The sequence below is a fragment of the Marmota marmota genome, unplaced genomic scaffold, assembly GCF_001458135.2.
Source record: "Marmota marmota marmota unplaced genomic scaffold, marMar, whole genome shotgun sequence".
Classification (NCBI taxonomy): domain Eukaryota; kingdom Metazoa; phylum Chordata; class Mammalia; order Rodentia; family Sciuridae; genus Marmota; species Marmota marmota.
In genome coordinates this window covers 1,096,846-1,120,677 of record NW_026000109.1, presented here as the reverse complement: position 1 = coordinate 1,120,677, position 23,832 = coordinate 1,096,846, and the positions used below count along the sequence as shown (strand labels likewise).

The 23,832-nt window shown below is 34.7% G+C and overlaps 1 protein-coding gene across 6 annotated transcripts in view; it reads left to right on the top strand.

The window, feature by feature from the left end:
* The first annotated feature begins 545 nt into the window (after positions 1-545).
* Positions 546-23,832, top strand: part of Hepacam2 (HEPACAM family member 2) — a 36,991-nt gene continuing 13,704 nt past the window's right edge. For 3 of the 6 annotated variants that reach the window (XM_048784631.1, XM_048784627.1, XM_015506710.2), the window contains exons 1-4: positions 546-734; positions 8,398-8,751; positions 12,126-12,410; positions 19,245-19,541. In XM_048784631.1, the coding sequence (XP_048640588.1) occupies positions 656-734; positions 8,398-8,751; positions 12,126-12,410; positions 19,245-19,541 (1,015 nt within the window). In that variant the 5' untranslated portion in view covers positions 546-655. Of the gene's footprint in view, positions 735-8,357; positions 8,752-12,125; positions 12,411-19,244; positions 19,542-23,832 lie in introns of those variants that run through there. The other 3 variants (XM_048784628.1, XM_048784629.1, XM_015506711.2) reach the window with 3 other exon arrangements.

The following is a 23,832-nucleotide window of genomic DNA, read 5'->3' as shown; positions in this document are numbered from 1 at the left end:
TAATTATGTACAATCCATGCTTCAGCCCCTCTTGGAAACACACCTGTGATTTGCTTTTAAAAATTAGATGAACCCACGGATTCAATAAGACCATAGCAGTCATTTGTAATAGGAAAGATTTGACAGAAAAATACATTTTTTAAAAGTACTCTTATGCTCTGTTTTGATTATTTGGTATAATTTTCACATGTTAATTCTTGGCTTCATGGAGATTTACAACTGCTTAGAAGGTACATGAACTAATTTTCATAGAAAAAAGTCTTAGATTTCAAAATAATGACATAATTTTAAATACTAGGAAATCAGCTCCTGATTTTATTTTTTATGAAGGCATACTGTTTTTCAATAAAGTCACCCCAAAGAATGTTTTCCTTCGTGTGTTTATTAATAACTAAGAATAATTTATAAAATATACTGACAGTTGCTGATAATCACTAAGAAACTATTCTGAAAGTCATAAGCCAATATTCTTGCAAAGCATATAACAGGTGTTCCCACTCCCTGTGTCCTTTGTATACACATTCATTCTGTATTCAAATCACAGAAGCAAGAGGCAGGATAGGGTCTGTTACCTCACTGCTAATTTCCCTAGCAAATAAACCAGCAGCTGCTGGTCCATGAACCAACTTACCACTGAAAACAGGGCATTGTATACATGGGACAGGATGCTTTCATGGAGCGTCTCAGCAGCACAGGTGGGATCTTTCAATGCAAAATATACCTCCTTCTCTTAGGTAAGGCCCTGCATGAATTGTGTTTTAGGTATTTGGGGCTTTGGGGAGGGGGAAGAAGGAGTTCTAGTTTTATTTTTATTGTGAGCATAAGGTAAATATTTGCTTTAGGCTGTAGATTCTCTGAGATAATTGAAGAGCAGGTCAGAACCTTTTAACAATAACGCACTGTTCCAACAAAGAAGCAGGAACATTTAGGAGAAATGAGTTTCAATAAATAGATTATCATTGTTTTCTTGGAACAACAATTATTGTCAATAGCACTTATTAAGAAAGTTAAGACATTATTAAAATCTAATGAATTTCTTCTTTTTTTCAGAGTTTACATATAGGTTCAATTGTCTTTTAATGCATTTATTTTGGCAAATGTTCTAATAGGCCATGAAATTGGAACCACTTATGATTAAATTAAAAACAATTTATAGAAGTGTTTTTTAATTAAATATATTGCCTTAAAGATACTTTTACAAACTGTTAATTCTCTTAAATCTACCTTATTTTAAATGACCTATCTTGTTTTATGAAATATGGGAAAAAAGGTGACAAAAGGGAGAAATGTGTTAAAAAGGATGATTTCTCCTAAATGCCTTTAGCTTTTCTCTTTCCCAATGTCTAGTCCTATTGAAATTTTTTCTGTATTTTATTGTTTTTCTCATTCTCCTCTTTATCCGAAGTGTTTAAAGGAGTACTTCCCAAACATTCCCACAATTTTTATCCATTGACATTATTTCACCGGGGGTTCTCTTTTCCCATTTTCCTATTTATAGGTTTTAAAAGACAAATTCGTTTCATGTTTTGTTTACTTTCAATGATAGAAATTCAAAAGAGGTTTTTATTCCTTAATTTTTAAGGACAACTTAGCAACATAAACCATTTGCATTTTCGACCTTTTCAGTTAGTTAGTGCTTTATTTTCATAGGTATATTTTGTTATACTTTTGTAGTAAATGTGGTGATTATTCAAATTTATATCTAATTCTGCACATATCTCATGTACATGAAATGTACAGTCTGTAAATGTTTTGAAGTGTTTGAGTTTCCCATAGTTGTGATTGTTCCAGTTATTATAGTGCTTATATAATTAAATTCAAGCCTGTAATATATTTTTTATTTTTTGAAAAATTGAACATTTTTCTTAATTTTGAAAGTATCTTGTATGTCCAACTCATTTTTAATTTTCGAACAATAAGACTGATGTCATTTTATAAGTGATGTTTTTATAATTGGCCTTGAGAAGAACTTATAGAAAATTCAGCTGAAAAACTTGACTGAAATAAAATTAAGGTGTACCACAGAGAAATTGCATATTCATAGATAACTAAAGTTATTATTATATCTCAAGACTGTCTTTCTTATGTAAATCTACTTTCTCTGTAGATAGGCTGTTTTAATGACAACTGTGAAAATCTTTGTTTTGTGTTTTGGAGTAATGAATTTTTGTTTCTATCTTCTTTTTTTAAAAAAAAGTCTTAAAGATTGAAACCCCATAGAACTTTTATTATCTATTGAAAATACAGTTTTATAATTTCTATTTTCTCTGAAGATGCAAGCATTTATTTTCAGTCAACAAGAGTTCTGTTTTGCTTACTAATACCATGCATGGTAATGGGAAAATAAATGTTAACTATTTTGAGCTAAGGTAGAGGTCACTTTGTGGAGCCTAATGTTTATATTCAATACAGTGAAACTGGTCCAGGGAACTTTTTGTTGCTGGATATAGATAAATTTTACAGTATAATTTCAAGTGTTCCTTAATACTGTATATTTTTAAAAGATACTCTTTTATACATTTTAAGATAGTCTGTAAAAGGGAAATTTTTCTATAATTTTGTATAACAGATTGTTAATGATTATCTATGTTTCTGTTGATGTTTTAGATATAAAAAGTTTAAAAGTTTTCCCTTTTTAACACACTAATTATGGCTGTATATCTTTTTGCATTTTCTATGTTCTTGAAATACTTCACAATATAATTTTTGTTTTGATTGCAACTATTAACAGATACTAATTTTACAAATTAATGGGACTCTCTGAAATAGCCATACATTGCATATATCATGTTTGGAGCATGTCTGTCTTCCCTAGTTCTACTTTTTACCCAATCTTTCTTTTTTATTCTAAGAAATTATCAATGAAGGGGCTCAGTGGAGGAGTGCTTGCCTAGCAAGCATGAGGCACTGACTGGTTTGTTCCTTAGCACCACGTAAAAATAAACAAATAAAAATAAATGCATGCTGTCCATATACAACTACCAAAACAACACTTTTAAAAAGGAAATTATCAATGAATCTAATAAATGTTTCCACTTAATTCCAAATATTTGGACTCTAAAAAGGAAGTTAACATTTCTTTAATTTTATATTATGTGCTTTCTTGAAGCTTTTTTTGTTCACACAGAGGATGACTTTATAAAATCAGTAGCTTTAGTCCTTTAAAGTTCTTGAAAACCCCTCAAAATTAAGCTGTTTTTTTCTAAAATTAGTAGATTATTGTGTTTAACAGTAGTGAGAAATACATCAATGATGACAGTGTGCCTCCCTAAAAGGTAGAGGAAGTACCCAATTATCTGTTCATTTCTAAAACTCGAGTACAAGGGTTATATCATATCAATAGGTTTATGTCTTTTCTGCAAAATGAAAAGATTTTAGGGAAATGAGATAAGATTCTATTTAAAGATCATAGCAGCACAATTCACAATAGCTAGACTTTGGAATCAACCCAGATGCCCTTCAATAGATGAATGGATTAAAAAACTGTGGCATTTATACACAATGGAGTATTACGCAGCACTAAAAAATGACAAAATCATGGATTTTTCAGGGAAATGGATGGCATTAGAGCAGATTATGCTAAGTGAAGCTAGCCAATCCTTAAAAAACAAATGCCAAATGTCTTCTTTGATATAAAGAGAGCAACTAAGATCAGAACAGGGAAGAAAAGCATGAGGAAAAGATTAACATTAAACAGAGACGAGTGGGGGGAGAGAAAGGGAGAGAGAAGGGAAACTATGGAAATGGAAGGAGACCCTCATTGTTACACAAAATTACATATAAGAGTTTGTGAGGGGAAAGGGGAAAAAAAAACAAGGGAGAGAATTAAACAACAGCAGATGGGGTAGAGAGGGAAGATGAGAGGGAAGGGGAGGGGGGATAGTAGGGGATAGGAAAGGTAGCAGAATACAACAGTCATTAATATGGTATTATGTAAAAATGTGGATGTGTAACCGATGTGATTCTGCAACTTGTATTTGGGGTAAAAAATGGGAGTTCATAACCCACTTGAATCAAATGTATGGAAGATGATATGTCATGAGCTTTGTAATGTTTTGAACAACCAATTAAAAAAAATAAAAAAATAGATTCTATTTAAAGAGAAACTCATTCCTTGCTGACATGCTTATAACTTGCTATCTATAATTCATCCCATAAAATCATGTAGGCTATCTCTAAGTAACAGCTGTGCTACACTGTCATACACACGTTTGAAAAAGAAAATGTACATATTTGAATAACATTTTTTCATTTGATTTAGAAGCATTGAATATATCCAGAGATGTGGATGGCAATATATTATTTAAGGTATTATTATATGACACAGCCTCAAAAATAGCCCAAAGAACTAGTTTTGCCCCCTAAACAATGATTGTAAATGCTATACAAATGGTTATTTTCTACTAAAGCACTTTCATTTTTCTCTGGGCTACTATATTTGTACTATGTTTATTATTTTATCAAATAAAATTTTTAATCCCCTAACTTTAATCATAAACTCTATAACCAGTGTTTTCGTGCTTAGGTTCCCACTTTTTGAATAACAATCCAAAAATCGGCAACAATTCTATTATAGTGATATTATTACTCCATAGTAGTACAGTGCCTCCCAACTATTTCCAGAATATTAAATAAATTTCAATCAATCTTTTCAACTACAATTTCAAAGAAAGAATATTTAAAGGGTTTCTTCCCTTTCTGGGAGAGACGAGAGAAAGAGAGAACCTCTGCCATGACTTCCCCAAATGACAAGAACAGATTGGCCAAAATTGCATTTGGGCTATCTATATCAACATCTTAATCTTGCAGTGGTTTCTAGATTGAGCTGTGAAATGTCTTAAATAGACCAATAAGTCAATGACAAAACTGCTCACAGCCAGATGCAACTACCTCATTTTATGTCAGAAGCCACACAGCTTTTCCCAGTGTATTCCCAAGGCAATGATGTAGATTCCCATCATTTCCCCTTGATTTCTTGGTAACAAATGCAGAATTGTCACTTTATGTAAGAATATTCAGGGATTGACAACTTAATAAATGGACTACAAATTGAATCTTAAAACTGCTTTGGACCCTTCACCATCAAATGTGGGTTGCTCTATACCGAGAAGAATACCTCAAGATGTCAAGAACACAAACACTTAGAGATTCAAGAGAGGCTTTGAACATCAGCTAATATCGCCTCCTTTCACACGTGAGAAAACATATTGAGACTTAAATTGACTTAAGATCATGTAACCCACTAATCACCATTTTATCCCACATGTGTGTCCTTTACTAAGACCTTATATTTCAGTGAATTTTTAACTGTCAAAATATCCAATACAGTAATCTTTCTGAAAGTTTAGAGAAGGTTTCCTGAATATTATTTCAGAGTAACTTACAAGTGATGGATTTAAGACTGGCTGGTGGACATAAGACAAAGGAATCAAAAAATCAGGACTGACCATAAGACCCTTGTAAATATTTTCATATTCATTTAAATAAAAAAGAAGACAGTAACACACTTAGTAGATGCAGTGAAAGTTATACTTTCATATATTAAGTTACCAACAATGGGTACTAAAAAATAGCTTTTAACTTGTCAGAAGTTCCCTATCTCTAATTCTGATAAAAAGTATTTAAAAGTGTCTTGTTTTATACTGAGAAAACATACACTAGGAAGAATCTTTTCCGGTTCTGGTCTTCTATCCAAATAGTCAATGGCTTTCCAAATCTGTGACTTTAAAGAATTCACCCCCTCTCTTCTGCTTCATGTATCTTAGATACCGTTAGTTTTAAGACATAGATTTACTCTCCCTCTTTCTTTTTCTCTCTTTCCCTCCAGAGACCACTACTCCTTTTCTGCAATCGACTTTTCTACTCTTTAGATTTTCCAGCACCCAGTTTCCTGTTTTGCTAATTACTCAAATTAGGAAAAACTCCAAATTTAGCATTCTTGCATTTGCCGGAATAGGATGCAGAAGCACATCCTCATACCTCTATCATGCCTTTGATATGAACCAAATCACTAAATTGAACATGCAAAGTCTATTATTTTAAAAATCATAATCACAAATCCACAGAGAAGCCAAGGATACTGTCTTTATGTTCCCCTTATTGTTTTATACACTCCAGTTCATTCAGTCACTTTCAATTGAGTGTTTAGGGGTCTGTTCTTCCTCTAGCCTTCTCATCTCTTCCTCTTCATGCTTTCTTCTGAATTCTTTGCTTTAACATCCTGCCGATCCCAAAGTCTCATTCTGTACCAATAACTCACCAGATGCCAAAACCATAGGAATCTGTTCTTGCCTCTACCCTAGGAAGAAAGAAAATAAATATATTCTTGGTAGATTCCTCAAGAGTAGTCCTAAATGTTTACTTTCTCCAAATAAATTATTGCAAGAGATAAACAGAGCTTTTTGCCTTTCCCATCTTCATGTCAGTGGCCTACCATAACATGACTTAGATGAAGTCATCCACCCCCTAGTAACACCGAAGCTTCCTAGTAACAATGAAGAGGGACATCAGCCAAGAGAATACATATTTTGTATATATGAAAATTGAAAGTGTAAAATCCCCATATTTGTGCTTAATTACTATCTCTTCTCATCAGCTCAAGGATTTTATTCAACCTTCACTCATCTCCATTCTCCTTCATCAACATTTCCCTTTCAAGTGGATCTTTCTCAGTAGGTAAAAACTTGATTTCATATTTTACATTCCTGCCTAACTCCCATCCTATTTTTCTGCTCCTGCAGAAAAACTCCGCAAAAGTGTTTATACTCACTGTCTCCAATTTCTGTTCCATTCTCTCTTTTTTTCTCTCACTGTCCAAAATATTCCACATTTAAACTCACCACTTTCTCTCTCCATTTCTAACATTCCTGGGATGGAGGAATTATAGTGCCTCCTTTGAAAATGAAGAGCTTGAAGCAAAAAGCTTTGAATTAGAGATCCAGAAACGTGTTAGCCTAGGTTAAGGAGGATTCTCCTTTGCAAATACATTAAAAAAATGTTAAATAAAATAAAACAATATGTCATGGTTGAGTATAAGATAGGGATACCTCCAGGTGCCAGAAAATAGGAAAAAACTGCAAACTTAAGATACATCTGCAAGTGCATGGGCTCAAATAACCCAGGCACTGCCCAGGACTATGCACTGGGCCTCCATGCCCCAGAGTCATCTAGGTCTCTCATTCTCTCCTAAATTCCCTTCAACCAGGTTTTCATGTCCAATTATATCCATTCTACCTGGCCTTTTACATGTCTAATGGGTATCTCAAAATGAACATGTCCAAAACTAACTTCTTCCCCAAAAACCTTTTCTCCTCAGGGATTATCAGTTGCAACTCCTTTTTTCCATTTGGCCTAACTCAAGAACACAGCAGTCATGCTTGATTCCTCTTTGTTTCTTATATCTCATCCCAAGTGTGTCAGCAAATCCTTTAGTTACACCAGCCTTCTTGCATATCATTTATTAGCACCTTGGTCCACACCATCATCTCTTGCCTGTTTTATTGAAGTCACCTCCAAAGTGGTCTCTCTGTTCCTGCTCTTCTGCTCTTCTCTCTAGTCCAGTCTATTCTCACAGCAACAAGTCTAATAAAACATAAGAAAAAATAATACCCCTTCTCTGTAGGCAAGACTCCAGTTGCATTCCCATATCACTCAGAATCATATTGCCCAGGTCTTTCCCATGATTGTAAGGTCCTTCCCAATCTGTTCTGGCCAACTCACTGAACTCATATCTTACTACTCTCTTCCTCCTCCACTTTGTTCCATCTGTGCCTTCCGCTTGCTGTTCCTCAAACACATCAACTAGATTCCTCTCCTGGGCAAGAATGACTGGTAATGATTTATTGTGGTTTAATACCACTTTCCTTTGGGTTATTTCATTTAGCAAGGCTTTGGCTAAAGGGGAAAACTTATAAAAATAGAATATTAAGCCATTTCAGAAGGTTTGGGGAAAAATTTTTAGAATGAAATAAACCTTGCTCCCTTCCCCATATTTCTGAAATTATATAGTTTGATCAGGATATGATATGGCACAGACATTAATATAGTCATAATTTCAAATGTTTTAATGGTTTCATTGGACTTTAGAACTAACAATCTTTCCCACTTCTCCTTTTCCAATTATTCTTTAACGGTTATAGATAATTACTTCTGCTTTTCATTTTTTTCTTGCCTTTAAAGAAGTCATGCATTCAGCATAGATTTTGGGTGGAGCTTTTTTAATGCATAAGGTTTTGAGACAAATATTTACCTCTACCTGAAACCAGTAATAGAATGGTCAGTACTAAGAAGCCTCTCTTCTTTGAAAAGGATTATCATTTGATCAAATTCTCTCTGCGGTTATTCCTTTGGATTATGAAATGTGGCTCAGGGTCTTCACAGCTTTCTTTGCCTTTGTAGCAATGGATTGTTCGGGGTTGAAGGTGATGGTGCCATCACAGACTGTCCATGGCATCAGGGGTCAGGCCCTCTACCTTCCTGTGCACTATGGCTTCCACACTCCAGCATCGGACATCCAGATCATATGGCTGTTTGAGAGGCCACACACAATGCCCAAATACTTGCTGGGCTCTGTGAATAAGTCTGTGGTTCCCGACTTGGAATACCAACACAAGTTTACCATGATGCCACCCAATGCATCTCTGCTTATCAACCCACTGCAGTTCACCGATGAAGGCAATTACATTGTGAAGGTCAATATTCAGGGAAATGGAACTCTATCCTCAAGTCAGAAGATACAAGTCACTGTAGATGGTGAGTCCACTATGACTGTATATAGCAAGCTGGTATAGAGTTAGCAGAGGTTCAGGACTCTAAACTTCCTAGATTCTGAAATTTTGGGCAAATTAATTAACTCTCAAAGCCTCTATGTCTCATGATACTAATGATATTATCAACTTCATGAGGCTTTCTGAAGATTTGATCAGACATTTATGTAAGGGGTATGCACAGTGCCCAGCAAAAAATAATCAAGCAATAAGTATAACTTGTTATTAGTTCCCCTGGAAACTGCAAAAATTAAGTTGCTAATATAATGAGATGAAAAATAAATTAAATCTCAGTAGTATTTTTATTTGTGTCACATGAAGTTTTTAATTTGATACACTGTTTTGGGGAGAATGAGCTCAATAACTACACTTAAGGACAATAGAGTTTCTGGAAATGTTCTCAGAGGAGGAGTGGAGTTAGCTAACTTTTAGATATGTTTTTCTTATTAAGATAACTAGGTGGCATACCTTAAATGTATTATGTCCAAAGCCCAACTTCTGATTTTTCTCTATAGAGCTGTTTATTTGATATTTCTCATCTTAGTAAATATCAATTCCATTCTATCAGTTTCTCAGGCTAAAAACTTGCAGTGATCACTGACCCTGTCTTTCCACACAACCCACACCCAGTCCACAAGAAAACCCTGTCAGCATTACCTTCAAAATATAGACAGAGTACAGCTACTTACCACCCCCATCCGTCCCCCCCATCAACCACCAGCTATAGCCTGGATTATTCTAGTAGCATGCCACTCTGCTCCTGCCTTTTGCAATTTAAAACTCCTCCAACAGCTTTCTCACTCACTCGAAATAAAACCAAAGTGCTAACAAGGACTTCAAGGCCCTACATCCTCGCACCTATCTGACACCATTTCCACCTCTGTCCTGGCCTTGCTGATCTGCTTGCTCCTCCTTAAACAGGCCAGACACACATTTCAGGGTCTTTTTACTTGCTGTTCACTCCACCTAGATGGCTTTTCTCCAAGGTATTTCCCCTATTTCCTTAGGTCTCAACTCAAATATCACACTATCTCTTAAATCTTTCTTAACCAACTTATATAAAATATAATCTTACTCCTTCAAACACACACACACACACACACAAATGCACACACAAATGCACACACACATACCAGTGTCATTATGTTTATTGTTTATCTTCCCTAACTAAAATTTAAGGTCCATAGGAATTTTGCTGCTTTCTCTTTACTGCCTAAAACCTTGCTGGCTGCTGGGTGCAGTGGCTCATGCCTGTAATCCCTAGCAGCTGGGGAGGCTGAGACAGGAGGATCATGAGTTCAAAGCCATCCTCAGCAAAAAGTGAGGTGCTAAGCAACTCAGTAAGACGCTGTCTCTAAATAAAATACAAAAATAGGGCTGGGGAGGTGGCTCAGGGGGTCGAGTGTCCTTGAGTTCCATCCCTGGTCCCCCCCCCCAAAAAAAAACTTGCTGGCCATTAATAGACTCAGAAACCACCTGTTGAGTGGTTGTATAGTAAGTGGACAATTGAAGAGAAAGGGAGGCTGCAGGGGAGCTAAGATAAAGGATGTGGAATCAGATGCCTGAAGGGCGACTTTAGGGAAAGAAAAGAAATACAGGAATTTTTGTGAAATTTTCTTGTCTCTCCAAAAACTTAATAGGGAAGTTGGACCTGATAAGGGAAATGCAACCAGTAAAGGCTTCTTTGGCTTTTAGGACCTGAGCAAAAATTTTTCTCAGAAGGAAAACTTCCACATCTGAGTAACACTGTTCTAGGCTCACAGTACTGATGACTATTCTAATGACTGGTTCTCCTCATAAAAGACTGTTCACATGTTATCTTTTTATACCATACCATATATGTTTCTACATAAAGATGCACTTTAAATATAAGGTTTGTTTTACCTAATAAATATATATAGTTCAATTTTTAAAAATCATGATATTATAAACAAAATATTATTCTAAATCCTTTCCTCTTGCCAGCAAAGATAAAGGATCGATTAAATGGACAAGCCAGTTGCTAAAACCCACCTTGAAAATTGATGGAAGTTTCAGAACTACTCAGCTCCCCCCTACAAGTTGCTTACAACTTCATTCCTCCTTATATTTCATTTCTTTCTATCTTCCCTGGGCTGGAGAATTGGGTCTGTTTGTGCTCTGATGCACATTTTCCATTGTAAGAAAATGTAAACATGATTCAAGATAGACTTGCTGGAGGAGGATGCATCAACCTCAACTGAACCCTTGATAGGAATTAAAGTCTCAGTATTGGTGCAAATTATCAGTCACTCATATGCCGTCTTATTCTCTCTGTGTTCTGTAATCATACACAGGAGATTATTAAATGCATTTCTCTCCAAAATACAGGAGAGAAATATTGCTAGACTTAAAGCCCTCTTATTTTTACCACTGAATGCCAGGTAACTCTGGGCAAGTCACTGTTTTTATCAAATAAAGAATCAAGAACCTCGGAGATTGGTGAAGGTTGCTGAAAATGGTTGTGAATACATACATCATTTCTACCCTCTACCATCAACTTCAGAGTAGAAATTCAGAAGGAAATATTATGCATTCTTGGAAATGTATTCATTTGATAAATATTAAGTACCCACTATCTGTTAAACTTGGAATATAAAACTATTTTCCTGTAACTCAACTTCCCAACAGAAATTTCTATTGAATTTGTTTTTTATAGCTCTTAATTTAGTACAGTCCCAACAATACATTTTAATCTGTTATCAGATTGAATCAATGTTGAAATGTAGGTGTTGGTTTGTTAAAATAACTAACATTATGTTGCAACACAAATGTAAAACAATTAAAACATATACTGGGTTCTTTTATATAGAAGAGGAAACTGTGCCTATTGAGTCTCTAACACTTTCCCTTGATTCTTTAACATTACACTATATGTGAACTGTTTACTTTGCTGATAGTGGTTGGAAATTGGGGTTCACCACAATCACTCCAACCAGCTGCTCTTAGTACATTAGGACAAGTCAAGAGAAGGAAATAAGCATATACATTTTGCCTGGGAAATTATACCTTTGTGGTGTTGGGAAAGCACAGTGAACAGGAAATAAGGAAGTTGGGGTTCTTGACTACTAACTACATTATCTATACAGCAAATGGCTTCATTATACAATATTTGAAGAGTAAGTTCTAAAATTTGGTTCTGTCTATGAATAAAATTATTATATTTTATTAGTTTGCATTTCCCATGACTTTTTATTCTCTTCTTTAATTATTGCCTGTCTACATTTACAAAATATAAAACGTTGGAATAATTTCTCCAGGATTTAATATTTGAAAAACCACAGAGAATTTTATTGTAGTTTCATGGATAGCAAAAATAATTTCTCTCTCTTGATTTTGCAGATCCTGTCGCAAAACCAGTGGTCTGGACTCACCCTTCCTCTGGGGCTGTGGAGTATGTGGGGAACATAACACTGGTGTGCCAGGTGGAAGGGGGCACCCGATTGGCTTACCAGTGGTTAAAGAATGGGAAGCCTGTCTGCACCAGTTCCACCTATTCCTTTTCTCCTCAAAACAACACACTTCATATTTCCCCAGTGACTAAGGAAGACATTGGGAATTACAGTTGCCTGGTGAAGAACCCTGTCAGTGAGATGGAAAGTAACATCATTATGCCCACCATCTATTGTAAGTTGCTTGTTTGTTTGTTTATATTACTCAAAAGATATTTTTCTTCTGGAAAGTTCTCATAGGGTAGGCCCACAGAATATCAGCACCAGATATCATTTGGTATTTTATCATTATTGTAGTTCAGGATTATTTATAGTCATATCTCCTAGGCATTGTCTTGTCATAAAATTTATCTGCTAACACAATCCTATTTCTTGAAGACCAAGTTGAAATACTGGCCAGGAGCCACTCAAGATATAATTTGGAATTCAGTACATTGTGTGACCTCATTTGCAGTGGAAAGTAAGAATTTGATTTCAAGATCCCAGAATCATGTAGAGGTACTAATTTGTTCATCCCAAAAAGGAAGAGTCGGTGAGGTTGGGAGAGGAATTTGCTCTGTAACTGACCCCAAGGGGAAAAAAAAAGCGTTCTAGGTTATGCACGGAGAGCACACCCCAGGGCATTGTTGTTCTTTCTGCGCATTTCTCAGCTGTTTTTAGAAGAAGGTGCAGGGAAGATTCTAGAAGGTGCAGGGAAGATTCTAGATTCTACTTAATTATTCTGTCAAAAATAATTCAGGTTCCCAGGGAATCAACAGTTATTTCTGGATTTCAATTTTTTGTGGTCTTTTTTCCCTGCATGAGTTTAAACTCGTGTGCACAGTTAAGTTTATCAAACCCTTCAGCTCATGTCATATTACTATCACCAACCCAAGCACTTTCTTTATTGCATTATTTCCCCAGTCCTTTCCACTTCATAGCACTACCTCTAATATGTTTACTAATGCTATTCTAATTTCAGTGTAGTAGTTTCTAAACCTCTATACTAGTGACATTTTGGGCTGGATCACTCTTTGTAATGGGGACTATCTTGTGCAATACAGTGTTTGGCATCTTCCTTGGCCTCTACCCACTGCATACCAGTAGCAACCCTCTCCAGTTGTAATAACTAAAAATGTCCCTTGACATTGCCATATGTCTCCTGGGGGACAAAATGAGAACCAATGACCTGTAACATCAGGAAGTCTTTTTAGCAGCTGCCATGTAATTTAGAGCATGGCTGCCATCACAACTTATCAAGAAAAGTAGCAGGACACTTGTTACCTCTGTGGCATGAGGGTGGAGGTTTCAGCTGGTTGTATACTAAGATGAGAATTATGACACATACATACACACATACACATACACACATATGTATATATACACACATATATATACACATATGTTATATGTGTGCATATAAGTATGTTTGTGCATGTATATATGTATAGTCACTCATCAAATACATACTCATAATACTGAAATAGGCACTAAAGCTTTGCACTTAGATGCTTAGTAATCAGACAGATTGAAGTGGGAAGTGCATTCAGTCATTACCTGTATGACCTTAGGTAAATCCCTTGATCTTTCTGAACAGTTATTGTGAGGATTGAAACTGTTACTATATGAAAAGTTCTTAGAACTCTGGATGACTTGTACTGTATAAGAGCCATCATAACCACAATAATATCAACCCATTGGAATTCAGAGGATGGAAATATTGCTTCTGACTGGGAAGAAGGCTTCTTGCAGAAAGTGACATTTCAGTGGACTTAGAACAATAGGTATGATTGGGGGCAAGTGGCAATGTCTTAGGAAATGATTACAGGCAATGAGGACAGAAGGAACCCAGGCATAAAGCCAAAGTAAAAGTACCTTAAAATGTATGGAAACAAGTCATAATTTATATTGTGATTATGACATGATTTTTATAGCTGAATTCTTAGCTGTATTTTAATGATGGTTTTACTTAATCTTACATTCTTATAACATTGTGAAATATTCCATCTACATTAAAATATAAGCTGTTAAATAGATTCACAATGAAACTACACGCTGTGCCTATTCTATGAGACTAGCATTGAATTGGAGCAAAAAGTTCAAAGTTGGTGCAGTTTATTTATATGCATATTCTTGGCAATTATTCTGAAAGAATTAAAACTTTAACTCAACTTCAAATAACACAGACTTTGGTATTTCATTTATTTAAACATAGTGAAAAGAAAATATGAACAGACTACTCAAATCAAAATCTAGGACTATGTGGACACATCCCTATGTTGTTCTTATTATTTAGTCTAAATGGTTGACGTTAACATACGAAAGGAACAAATGCCAGCCAGATATCATATACTGAATATTAATCCCAAAGAACTACCTTTTAATGTTGTAAGAAAGAATAGGAAATGAGATTGTGTCAGAACTCTTTCCTGGTTTTCACTGCATTATGTTTTCCTTGACTCTCCTCCACTCATAAGCACCCCAAACCCAAGTAATAATTTCACATTATTTACCTTTATATCTGTAGGGCAACACTTGACACAGATTAAGAACTCAATAAAGTTTCTTGAACTTGACTAAATGGAATACATTTTTTTTTCATACCCTTTCAGATTCCAGTGATACTTGATGATACTGTGGAAAGGTTAGATTCCTATTATAAGGTGACAGTTTCTTCATTATAGTGCTTCAGCCCTTTGTTTTTCTGACCTTTAGCAACATTCTTCAATAATCTTGTAAATGTCACATTCTAATATTTCTTCATAGAGGTCCACATCATAATTTAGCACAAATCATCTATTCTGTTTTCTAAAAGCACTGTTTCCATGACAGTTTTTTTTCATGAAAGCAGGAATCATTTTTTTTTTATTTTGTCAGGAAAAAATATAACAAAATATAGCAAAATTGATCATATATTTATGAGGTTATGATGTCATAATTTGGTATTGGCCTTGATGGAATACAATGTCAAGTTGATAATTCAGACAAATATCTACATGCAGTTCACAAGATGTACATGCTTCTAGCTGCAGCTAATAACCTACTAACCACTATATTCTGTGTGCAACATATGGTATTGCTGCAGGGGGGTACTCCAAGTGATAAAAATTAAAGGAAAAAAAGGGGTCATTCATGGTAAATACTTACCATCTGCTCCCAAGCAGGGTGGCAAGCAGCATCATGACAGAATTTTCAGTATTGTTCCCACCCAGCCATAAATTGTTAAAGAGAACAGATGACATGTGACTTTACAAGTCATTTAGTAAACAGTCATTCCTGAGGCTATGGGTTCATTTCCATTGGGAAGCTTCTGCCGAAGGCAAAAAAGTGAACCATAATCCAAAGTCAAAATGGAATTATCCTTCTGCTTTCATCTTTAGTATCAGAAGTCACCCTTGTTGAATCATTCCAAACATCTCCAACTAGATATCCATTCACTTGAATAATGTGCTAGGCTCTGCCTCAAAGTAGAGGGATACTCAGCCTGAAGTGCTACTGATAAAGAAAATGAAAATGCATTTTAAGCAGTGTGTTCGGGGTAAGATATAGTTAGGGGTGTGTGTGTATGTGTGTGAAGAAAGACTTGATCATACACTGAAATGTGGATATTGGTTCTCTGAGCAATAAAATTACAAATGACTTTTTTTTCACATTGAGCTTCTTTGAATTTTAGGATTTTAAAAGTATTTTAAGAAGCAAGGGATTTAAATGCTTCAAGGTGTTAGGTTCCAAGTAATGGAAGAGATGCTTAGAGGTTGGTGTGGAAGGGAGTTTGAGGGATTTGAGGCCAACTCTGAAAAGCCAGATATAGCATATAAGTAAGACAAAAAGGAAAGATGAGGCCAGTCATGAAACCCAACAAGTGAGGAAGTAGCAAAATTGAAATAAAAATAAGAGAAGATAAACTAAGATGAGAAGATAAACTAAGATTTCTTTCTTTGAAAGCATTTTTATTTTAAGCTAGAGTGATTTTTAAAATTAGCTCAATGATCTTATTTACTTATTACTTATTTACTTATTACTACCTCTGGTTCGCTGTGACTTTGGGACACACCCTCTAATATTAAAGAATTATTGCTTGTGAAAGCACTTCATTCTGTTGCAAGGTCCTAAGGTGATTTCAAATGAGGAGGTTCCAAAAAAGTTTTGAGTAATGTTAGCACATTTTGAAAGAAGTAATATTCATTTTCATGTGCTCTTCCCAGTCACTGTGGATTCCTCCCATTTGTTTCCTTCTGTGTGAACACTAGTTGGAGGCCTTTGCTTTCCTAATGTTCTATCAATGCTGACAACCAGAAGGGGCACTGCTGCTGCACAGTAACATCTCAATAGCAACTTTGATTGAGTGAGTAAAAGCAAATTTTCATTTCCATTAAACTACTACTATTTAGTGGAGCTCCGAATAAGAGGGTTTCACTTCACAGTACACTGTTCTAAATCGTGATCACAGTGGTTTCATGCCGCGTCGGGCTAACGGAGCCGAGTCTGGCGAGGGACGGCGGGGTTAAAAAATACACAGGACACCAAGGTTCTTCATCCAGGAGGGAGCGTGTGCGCGCTTTATTGCCAAATTTGTTCCCCTTATGTATCTTTTTAACAGCTGCGGGAAATTACTCAAAAGTGAGGAGGGAAGAGTAATAACTGCGTCCTTGGGTTACCATCAAGTCACCTTCCCCTATCAGGAGGCTCGAACAGGTCAAGATGTTCCCGAGAGAGACATATGCTCGAGGCAGATAAACAGGGAACCGCAAGCCCGTGTCACGGCCTTGTGAGCTGGCCACATTGACATGCATAACAAAGAACTGGGGGTTGAGTCCCCAGGGGCCAGGGCGGTCCTGCTACCACCAGTTTCACCTGAGATTTCATCAGAGACTAAAACAGGAAAACAGTGTGGCAAGGTGCTGATGCATTCACAGGGAACTTATGTTCCTCCTCATTTTAATCCTCTACCTCAAGTTCCTGATTGCTTTAAATTTCAAAATACAGTCAGTACTCCATATCTGTAGATTCAACATTAACAGATTTAACCAACCTCAGATAGAAAAACATTTGGAAAATTACAGCTTATATGCAATATGTGTACACACTTTTTCATGTCTTATTCCCTAAACAATAAGTCATAGCAATTACTTACATAGCATTTATGTTGTTTTCAGTCATTTAGAAATGCTTTTAAATATTCAGGAAGACATATGGAGGTTATATGCAAATGCTACACCATTTTATGTAAGGGACTTGAGCATCTGCAGTTTTGGGTACCCTCAAAGTGTTCTGGAGCCAATCAACCCAAATACCAAGGGGTGATTAAATGGTTACCTCATCTTGACATATTAATGTAAATCTGTAGGTTGTTTAAGGGTATATACCCTAGCTAAACATAAACCCTTGTTTTGACTCATTAGATTCTGTCATATTTTTGCAAATTTGTTTATCAAAAGGTAGGTCGGTCAGAAAATACCGACAAAATGAAGAGCCACTCTGGAAATCTGCAAACTTGAGATTGGCTTGTCATATTTAAAATAGCTCTAGCACAGTATGAATCATGGTGTTTGAAAGGTAGAAAGAACGTTGGCAACAAGTTAATCCAGTTTTTTATATTAAAAGATGAGAAAAGCCATGACCCAAAAAGTTTCATTAATTTCTAAAGAACACTTAACTAACGGTTGACAAAACTGATGACCCTACTAAGTAAGGTCTAGTCACATTATATTATTGCACATGTTCTGAAATGAGTGTTAAGACTTTTTCAAAACAAAATCAGAACCAAAAAAAAGATTAAAAATTATTTCTGTCTCTCATATACTAAATATATTATCTATACATATCTCTCAAGTAAACATTTGTTGATTGAATATTTGACTAATTACAGTTAATATATAATTAAACAATAATTTATTATAGAAGTAATAGTATAGGTAGACAACAAGAAAATATTCTGATAAATTTATTATTTATATCTCTTCTACTTTATTTCCTTTTAGTGGATTAATATGAATGATTAAATGCATATATTTTAAGAGTCCCAGTTCTGCTATTTAAAAACTATGTGATCATGTACAAATAATTTTTTAAATATTATAATGGGAATAATAACATCTATCAGATATGGTTTCTTTAAAGATTAAATGTGGTTATACATGTAAGAATTTAAAGTGCTTTCACATAGCAAATGTCCAAAAAATAGCAGCTACCATCCACTGAAAAGTTAGTACAATCCTGTCTAAAATGTGAAAGTTTTTACAATATAAACCAGGGCTTAAGACTAGATGAGAAAATTTTGTAGCTGGGGAATATTTTTAATCTCTCTTTTTATTCTCTGAAAAAAAGCATTAAGACATGTGTCTTCATCTGCTGGGACCTGATACCATGGGAATGGCAAAATACTATAAAAGCCTTGGACTGTGTGGGAAAACACCAGGGTCTATCCATGATTAAGTAGTTTAATGATGATCAATTAATATTTGTTAATGACAGTAAATATATATATATCTTTATATTTCCAAGTGGAATCTTAAGGTTAGCTTAGGGGTAGGAATTTTAAAAATTCTTTAACTGTTTTAATATTATGAAAATATGAAACACTCCTATATCTATTTGCACAAATCTCTGTTCCTTGTGAAACTATGCCTTCAATAAATATTTGGATGACCTATCCTCACACTGAGAAGAAAAATAGATGATATTCAAGTATGGTTGTCAAAGAAAAAAATAATGGACATCGTATGTTGTAAAAATATTTTCAAGTACAATTACTATTTCAAAAATATTGAGTTTTCCAACAAGAATGTGTCTTTATCAATACAATACTGAAAAAGCTAATGTCACAATGATAACGATAGTGTCTATAAAGCTAAACTTCAGGTTTTCACTATTACAAATAAGTTCATTGGGAATCTAAACAAGGACCTGTTTGCCCAAGTCTCATGTGAAGACTTGCAAAGAAAGTAAAATACTGCTAAGCTCTCCCAAGCCCCCAAAGTATGTTGCAAATATTTATGTTACCCTCTATTTCTTTTTTGTATTGATGCAGATGGACCTTATGGACTTCAAGTTAATTCTGATAAAGGGCTAAAAGTAGGGGAAGTGTTTACTGTGGATCTTGGAGAAGCCATTCTATTTGATTGTTCTGCTGATTCTTATCCCCCCAACACCTACTCTTGGATTCGGAGGACTGACAATACAACATATGTCATTAAGTATGGGCCTCGCTTGGAAGTTGCATCTGAGAAAGTAGCCCAGAAGACAACTGACTATGTATGCTGTGCTTACAACAACATAACTGGAAGGCGAGATGAAACTCGTTTCACAGTCATCATCACTTCCACAGGTAAGTGTAACTTAAAAGGAAAATACCCTCATAAAATACAAATGCATTGCCTTCCCTTGTCTAATATCTCTATAGAAGAAAAAAAACATTGTGGAATTGTTCATATACTTAAAAAAAAACATGTCTTTCCAATGTTAACTGATTTCTATGACTCTAAGAAAGAAAACTCAAAACAAAATGAAGGGAAATTCTGTTGCAGAATTTAAAGGGCTATGAAGAAAAAGGAAATTCAATAAATTACTTCTAAACATGCACAATTAATTTCCTAATTTTACAAATATGAATACAAGAGAAGTAGGCTGCTAATTTAAAGGGTTTATATCTATTGTTACATTAGGTCAGATAAATACATCTCTGTACGTTAGAATTCTGATTTTTCTATTTGACTGTTCTTTGTATTGTTATTGATAGGTTCCACTTCTCATCCTTTAAATACATGAACTCTAGGGACGTTCTCAATGATTCATGCAACTCCTTGAAAATTACAAAACTTTTTAAGTCTGTATAATTAAGTATTTTTTACAAATCAATTTATTTTTAGAAATGTTATGGACCTATAAAAGTTTAAAAATCACTGCCTGAAGTATGGATGTCCACTAAAATTTCCATCTTTCCATTTTATTTTCCTGTATGACTTCACTTATTCTCATGGTTTCATATAACACTGGCACATGCCAAACCTTTATCTTCAAAGCTCTAAAACTGTATACCCAGCTGCCTTCTGGATCTTCCTGCTTGAAAATACCAGAGGCAGCATCTAAGTCTAACATATCAAACTAAACCACCTTTTCCCTTGCCAAATTACTATCCGAATTCTCTTTCAAAATGAATATTCCTATGATTTACCAACCGAGGATGAAAAGCTAAATATTATCTCAGTCTCTTTTCTCTTGCTTATGGCCCTACCCCCAATTCTATGACCAAATGCTTTCCATTCTCCTATTTTTCACCTCTCTCAGGTCCATGCTCTTCTTTCCTTCCTTCTTCTTTCTTGTTTCTTTTTTCTCATCTTGCCTTCCCTCCCCCTCCTCCTTTCCTTCAAAACCCCTTCCTTCTCCTCCTTTTTCTCCGCCTTTTTCTTTTCTCTCTTCTATTACTATTTCTGCTAATATCAATTTCTTCCTATATTCCTCTTTGCATATTGAAAAAAAAAGATTCCACTTGGGGAAAACCTAAGGGCAGCTTTGAACAGGAGGCGGAGGTTAAGGTGCGTATGATTAGTGAAAGAACAGGTTCACAAAAAGTAACACCCATTAATATTTTCCCACTGATGCTCTCTTTTTTCATCTTTATAGCCCTGGTGCCTATGATATGGCCCATAATGTAGAGAAGCTCTATATGTTTTGTTGAATAAATGCAGTAAGAACATAATCCTCATAATTCTTATGCTAAAATTTTCAATATATGGCCCTTGGGCCACATAAATCAAAATCACCTTGGGAGGTTGCTAAAAATTTAATTTTATTAAGATACCTCAGGCTACTGGATCAGGATCTTGTGGATAGGATCTGGGAATCTAAATATTTGGCAAGCTCAACTTTGAGCTCAAACATCACTTGTTTAAGATGTTTTCTCCTTTGTAGAATTTTGAGTTTATTAATAACCTCTTAAAAGCTGAGTGTGGTAGCACACACCTATAGTACTAGCTATTTGTGAAGCTGAGGAAAGAGGATTCCTTGAACCCCACAAGTCTGATTCAATCTGAGTAATATAGCTAGGGAGACACCAGCTCAAAAAGAGAAAAGTTCTTAAAGCTCCTTCAATAATTGTAAGACTACCACAAACCTGCATGTGGATGAAGAAATGTGTAGTGGATGGGTTCCTCATAGAACTCCTTTAGATGAAGGTGGAGAGTATTATATTTACAAAATCACCTGAAAAGTATACTGGAATTTGTACACTGCCATAAGCAATTATTTTATATGAAGAAAATGTTATACCCTATAATAGAATGCTATCCAGTAAAAAAATTCTCTACAATGAAGGAACTGTTTCCTATCCACAATTTTCAATATGGTAGCCACTAGCCTCATTTGGTTTCTAAGCAATTGGAATATAACTATAAAACTGAAGAACTGGATTTTTAATTTTATACCATCTTTATTTCAGTTTAAATTTTGACATAATTAGCCACATCTTTCTAGTAGCTACCACATTGAAGAGTGCAGCTGTAAAATTTTACCTGAATTATGTTTCATTGGGGAAGCAAATTATATTTCTTTTATAGACCCCACAAAACATGCATTTAAGGTTATTAAAATTAGGCACTTATTTATTCCTTGATTAAACACTTATTATGGGTCAAATATGGGGTTGTAGGCACTGAGAATGAAAAAAAAATCACATGAAAAAAATAATTCCTGATATCAAGAATTACCATTTATAAACTAAGATGGGTGGCAAACATATAAACCGCTAAGCTACCTCCTTTGTTTTCTGTTTTATTAATCTTGTATAGACTTGACCAATTTTACACCCAGGTAGCTACCCAAAACATGACTTTAAAGTAGTCCACAATTAAATATGTAAACTAGTTTGGTGGAAATCTGAGTGTCATTTTAGACATGTTCTTTATGCTTACTGCAAATGAAAACATGGCTTTACTATGTAGAAGTATATTATAGTTAAGACTTTCCCATCCCCTAAACTTTCTCCATTAATATTTAGCCACGGTATTTTTATAATATCAGAAGCCCCCAATATTTGATTAAATTCTTATTACCAAGGCCCAAAGACAGCTACAGTCTTAATGTCAGATAATTGCCTTTTATAAAAATCTAAAAAACCTGTTTGACCTGTACAAAGACCAACCATTTGTTATTATAGTAAATAAGAAGAACAGGTGCTTATTTTTCAGAGGGATTCATGGTTGTCAACATTAGTGACCTCTTTGTGGTTTTCAGAACTATTTTCCAACCCCCAAATGTCCACAGAACTTTAACTCAAACAACAGCAAAATTAGAGGAAAATGAATAGTTTTGATGTGCTTTATTAAGTATTTGTTTTCTAAGTTTCCAAATGAGTGAATCTTAGGCAATAAAATAATTAATTTTTGAAATACAGATGCTAATTTATTTTCTGCAATCAGATTAAGTGTACACTACCTATAGTTATAAATGACTGTCAGTTTGGCACTACTGACCATCCACACTGATGAACAAGCTTTATTAAGATCTGAGGGGAATTTGACATCATTTAGAAGGCTAGGGCACCTGTCTTTGAGATGTTTCCCGAACCAAGTTGGCATGTGGTGCAGCCAGAGTCAAGTTGTAGGAAATTAGATGAAATTCTTTGTTTCTAATGAGGCAAAAAGCATGTCTAGCCAAAAAGTCTCAGCAATAAGATATGAGGGCAAAGGAAAATAGATTCAAGGTCACAGATACAAAGAGAAAATAACATGGTCAGAAAATAATCAAAAGTTTTATTGTGGATTTTCTGTTGGGGGGAAGAAGTCTAGAAAATGTGGCAATTAGCTCTGTGTTTTTCAGCCTGTGTAAAACTAAACCAGATGGTGACTTCTACCTCTGTGGGCTATGATTCACATCTAATTTGAGTTATTATTAATTGACCTTTCTGCATCTCAGTGTAGATATCCCAAAGAAAATAAAGGCAATGGACTAGGTCACACAGCTAATCAGTGATAAAATAATATCTAAATTCAAAGTCTGTTTAACCACTGTATAAACTACATACCTTGATTGATGGGGCTAATATTTTTCTTAGATATATATATATAGTTATACATATAGAGTATGTATCTCATCGTCCTAGCCAATTTAATACTTTATATATAGAAATACTTTGGTTCATCCATGACAAGTGTATAATTTCATTTTAATGAGAAATTATGAAATGTCTATAACTAAAAACAATATCTAGAAGTTTCAAAGAAAGAATTGCTATAAGATAATAAATTAGCATCTGTATTTTGAGAAAGTAATTCTTTTATTGCCTAATTTAGGACTTCCTTAAATGCAGATGTCTCTACTTCAGAATTTTAACTGAGCCTAAATCACTATGACATACAATATAAAGTGAAAGTGTTTATGGAAATGTAATTATCTAATCAGAATTTGAAGATTCACAATTAATGAAGGCATTCAAGTATATAAATAATATAAGTTCCTTAAGACAACGTGGCCATAATTTGAGATTTAGTCATAATAGAAATATTTTGAATTTGTATGTAATACTGAGAAAGCGATGACTTTTACAATTTCTTGTATTCCACATCTTTTCATAAAAGAGAATAGGAAAAGAACCCAAGAAAATATTTACTATCTATAAATTT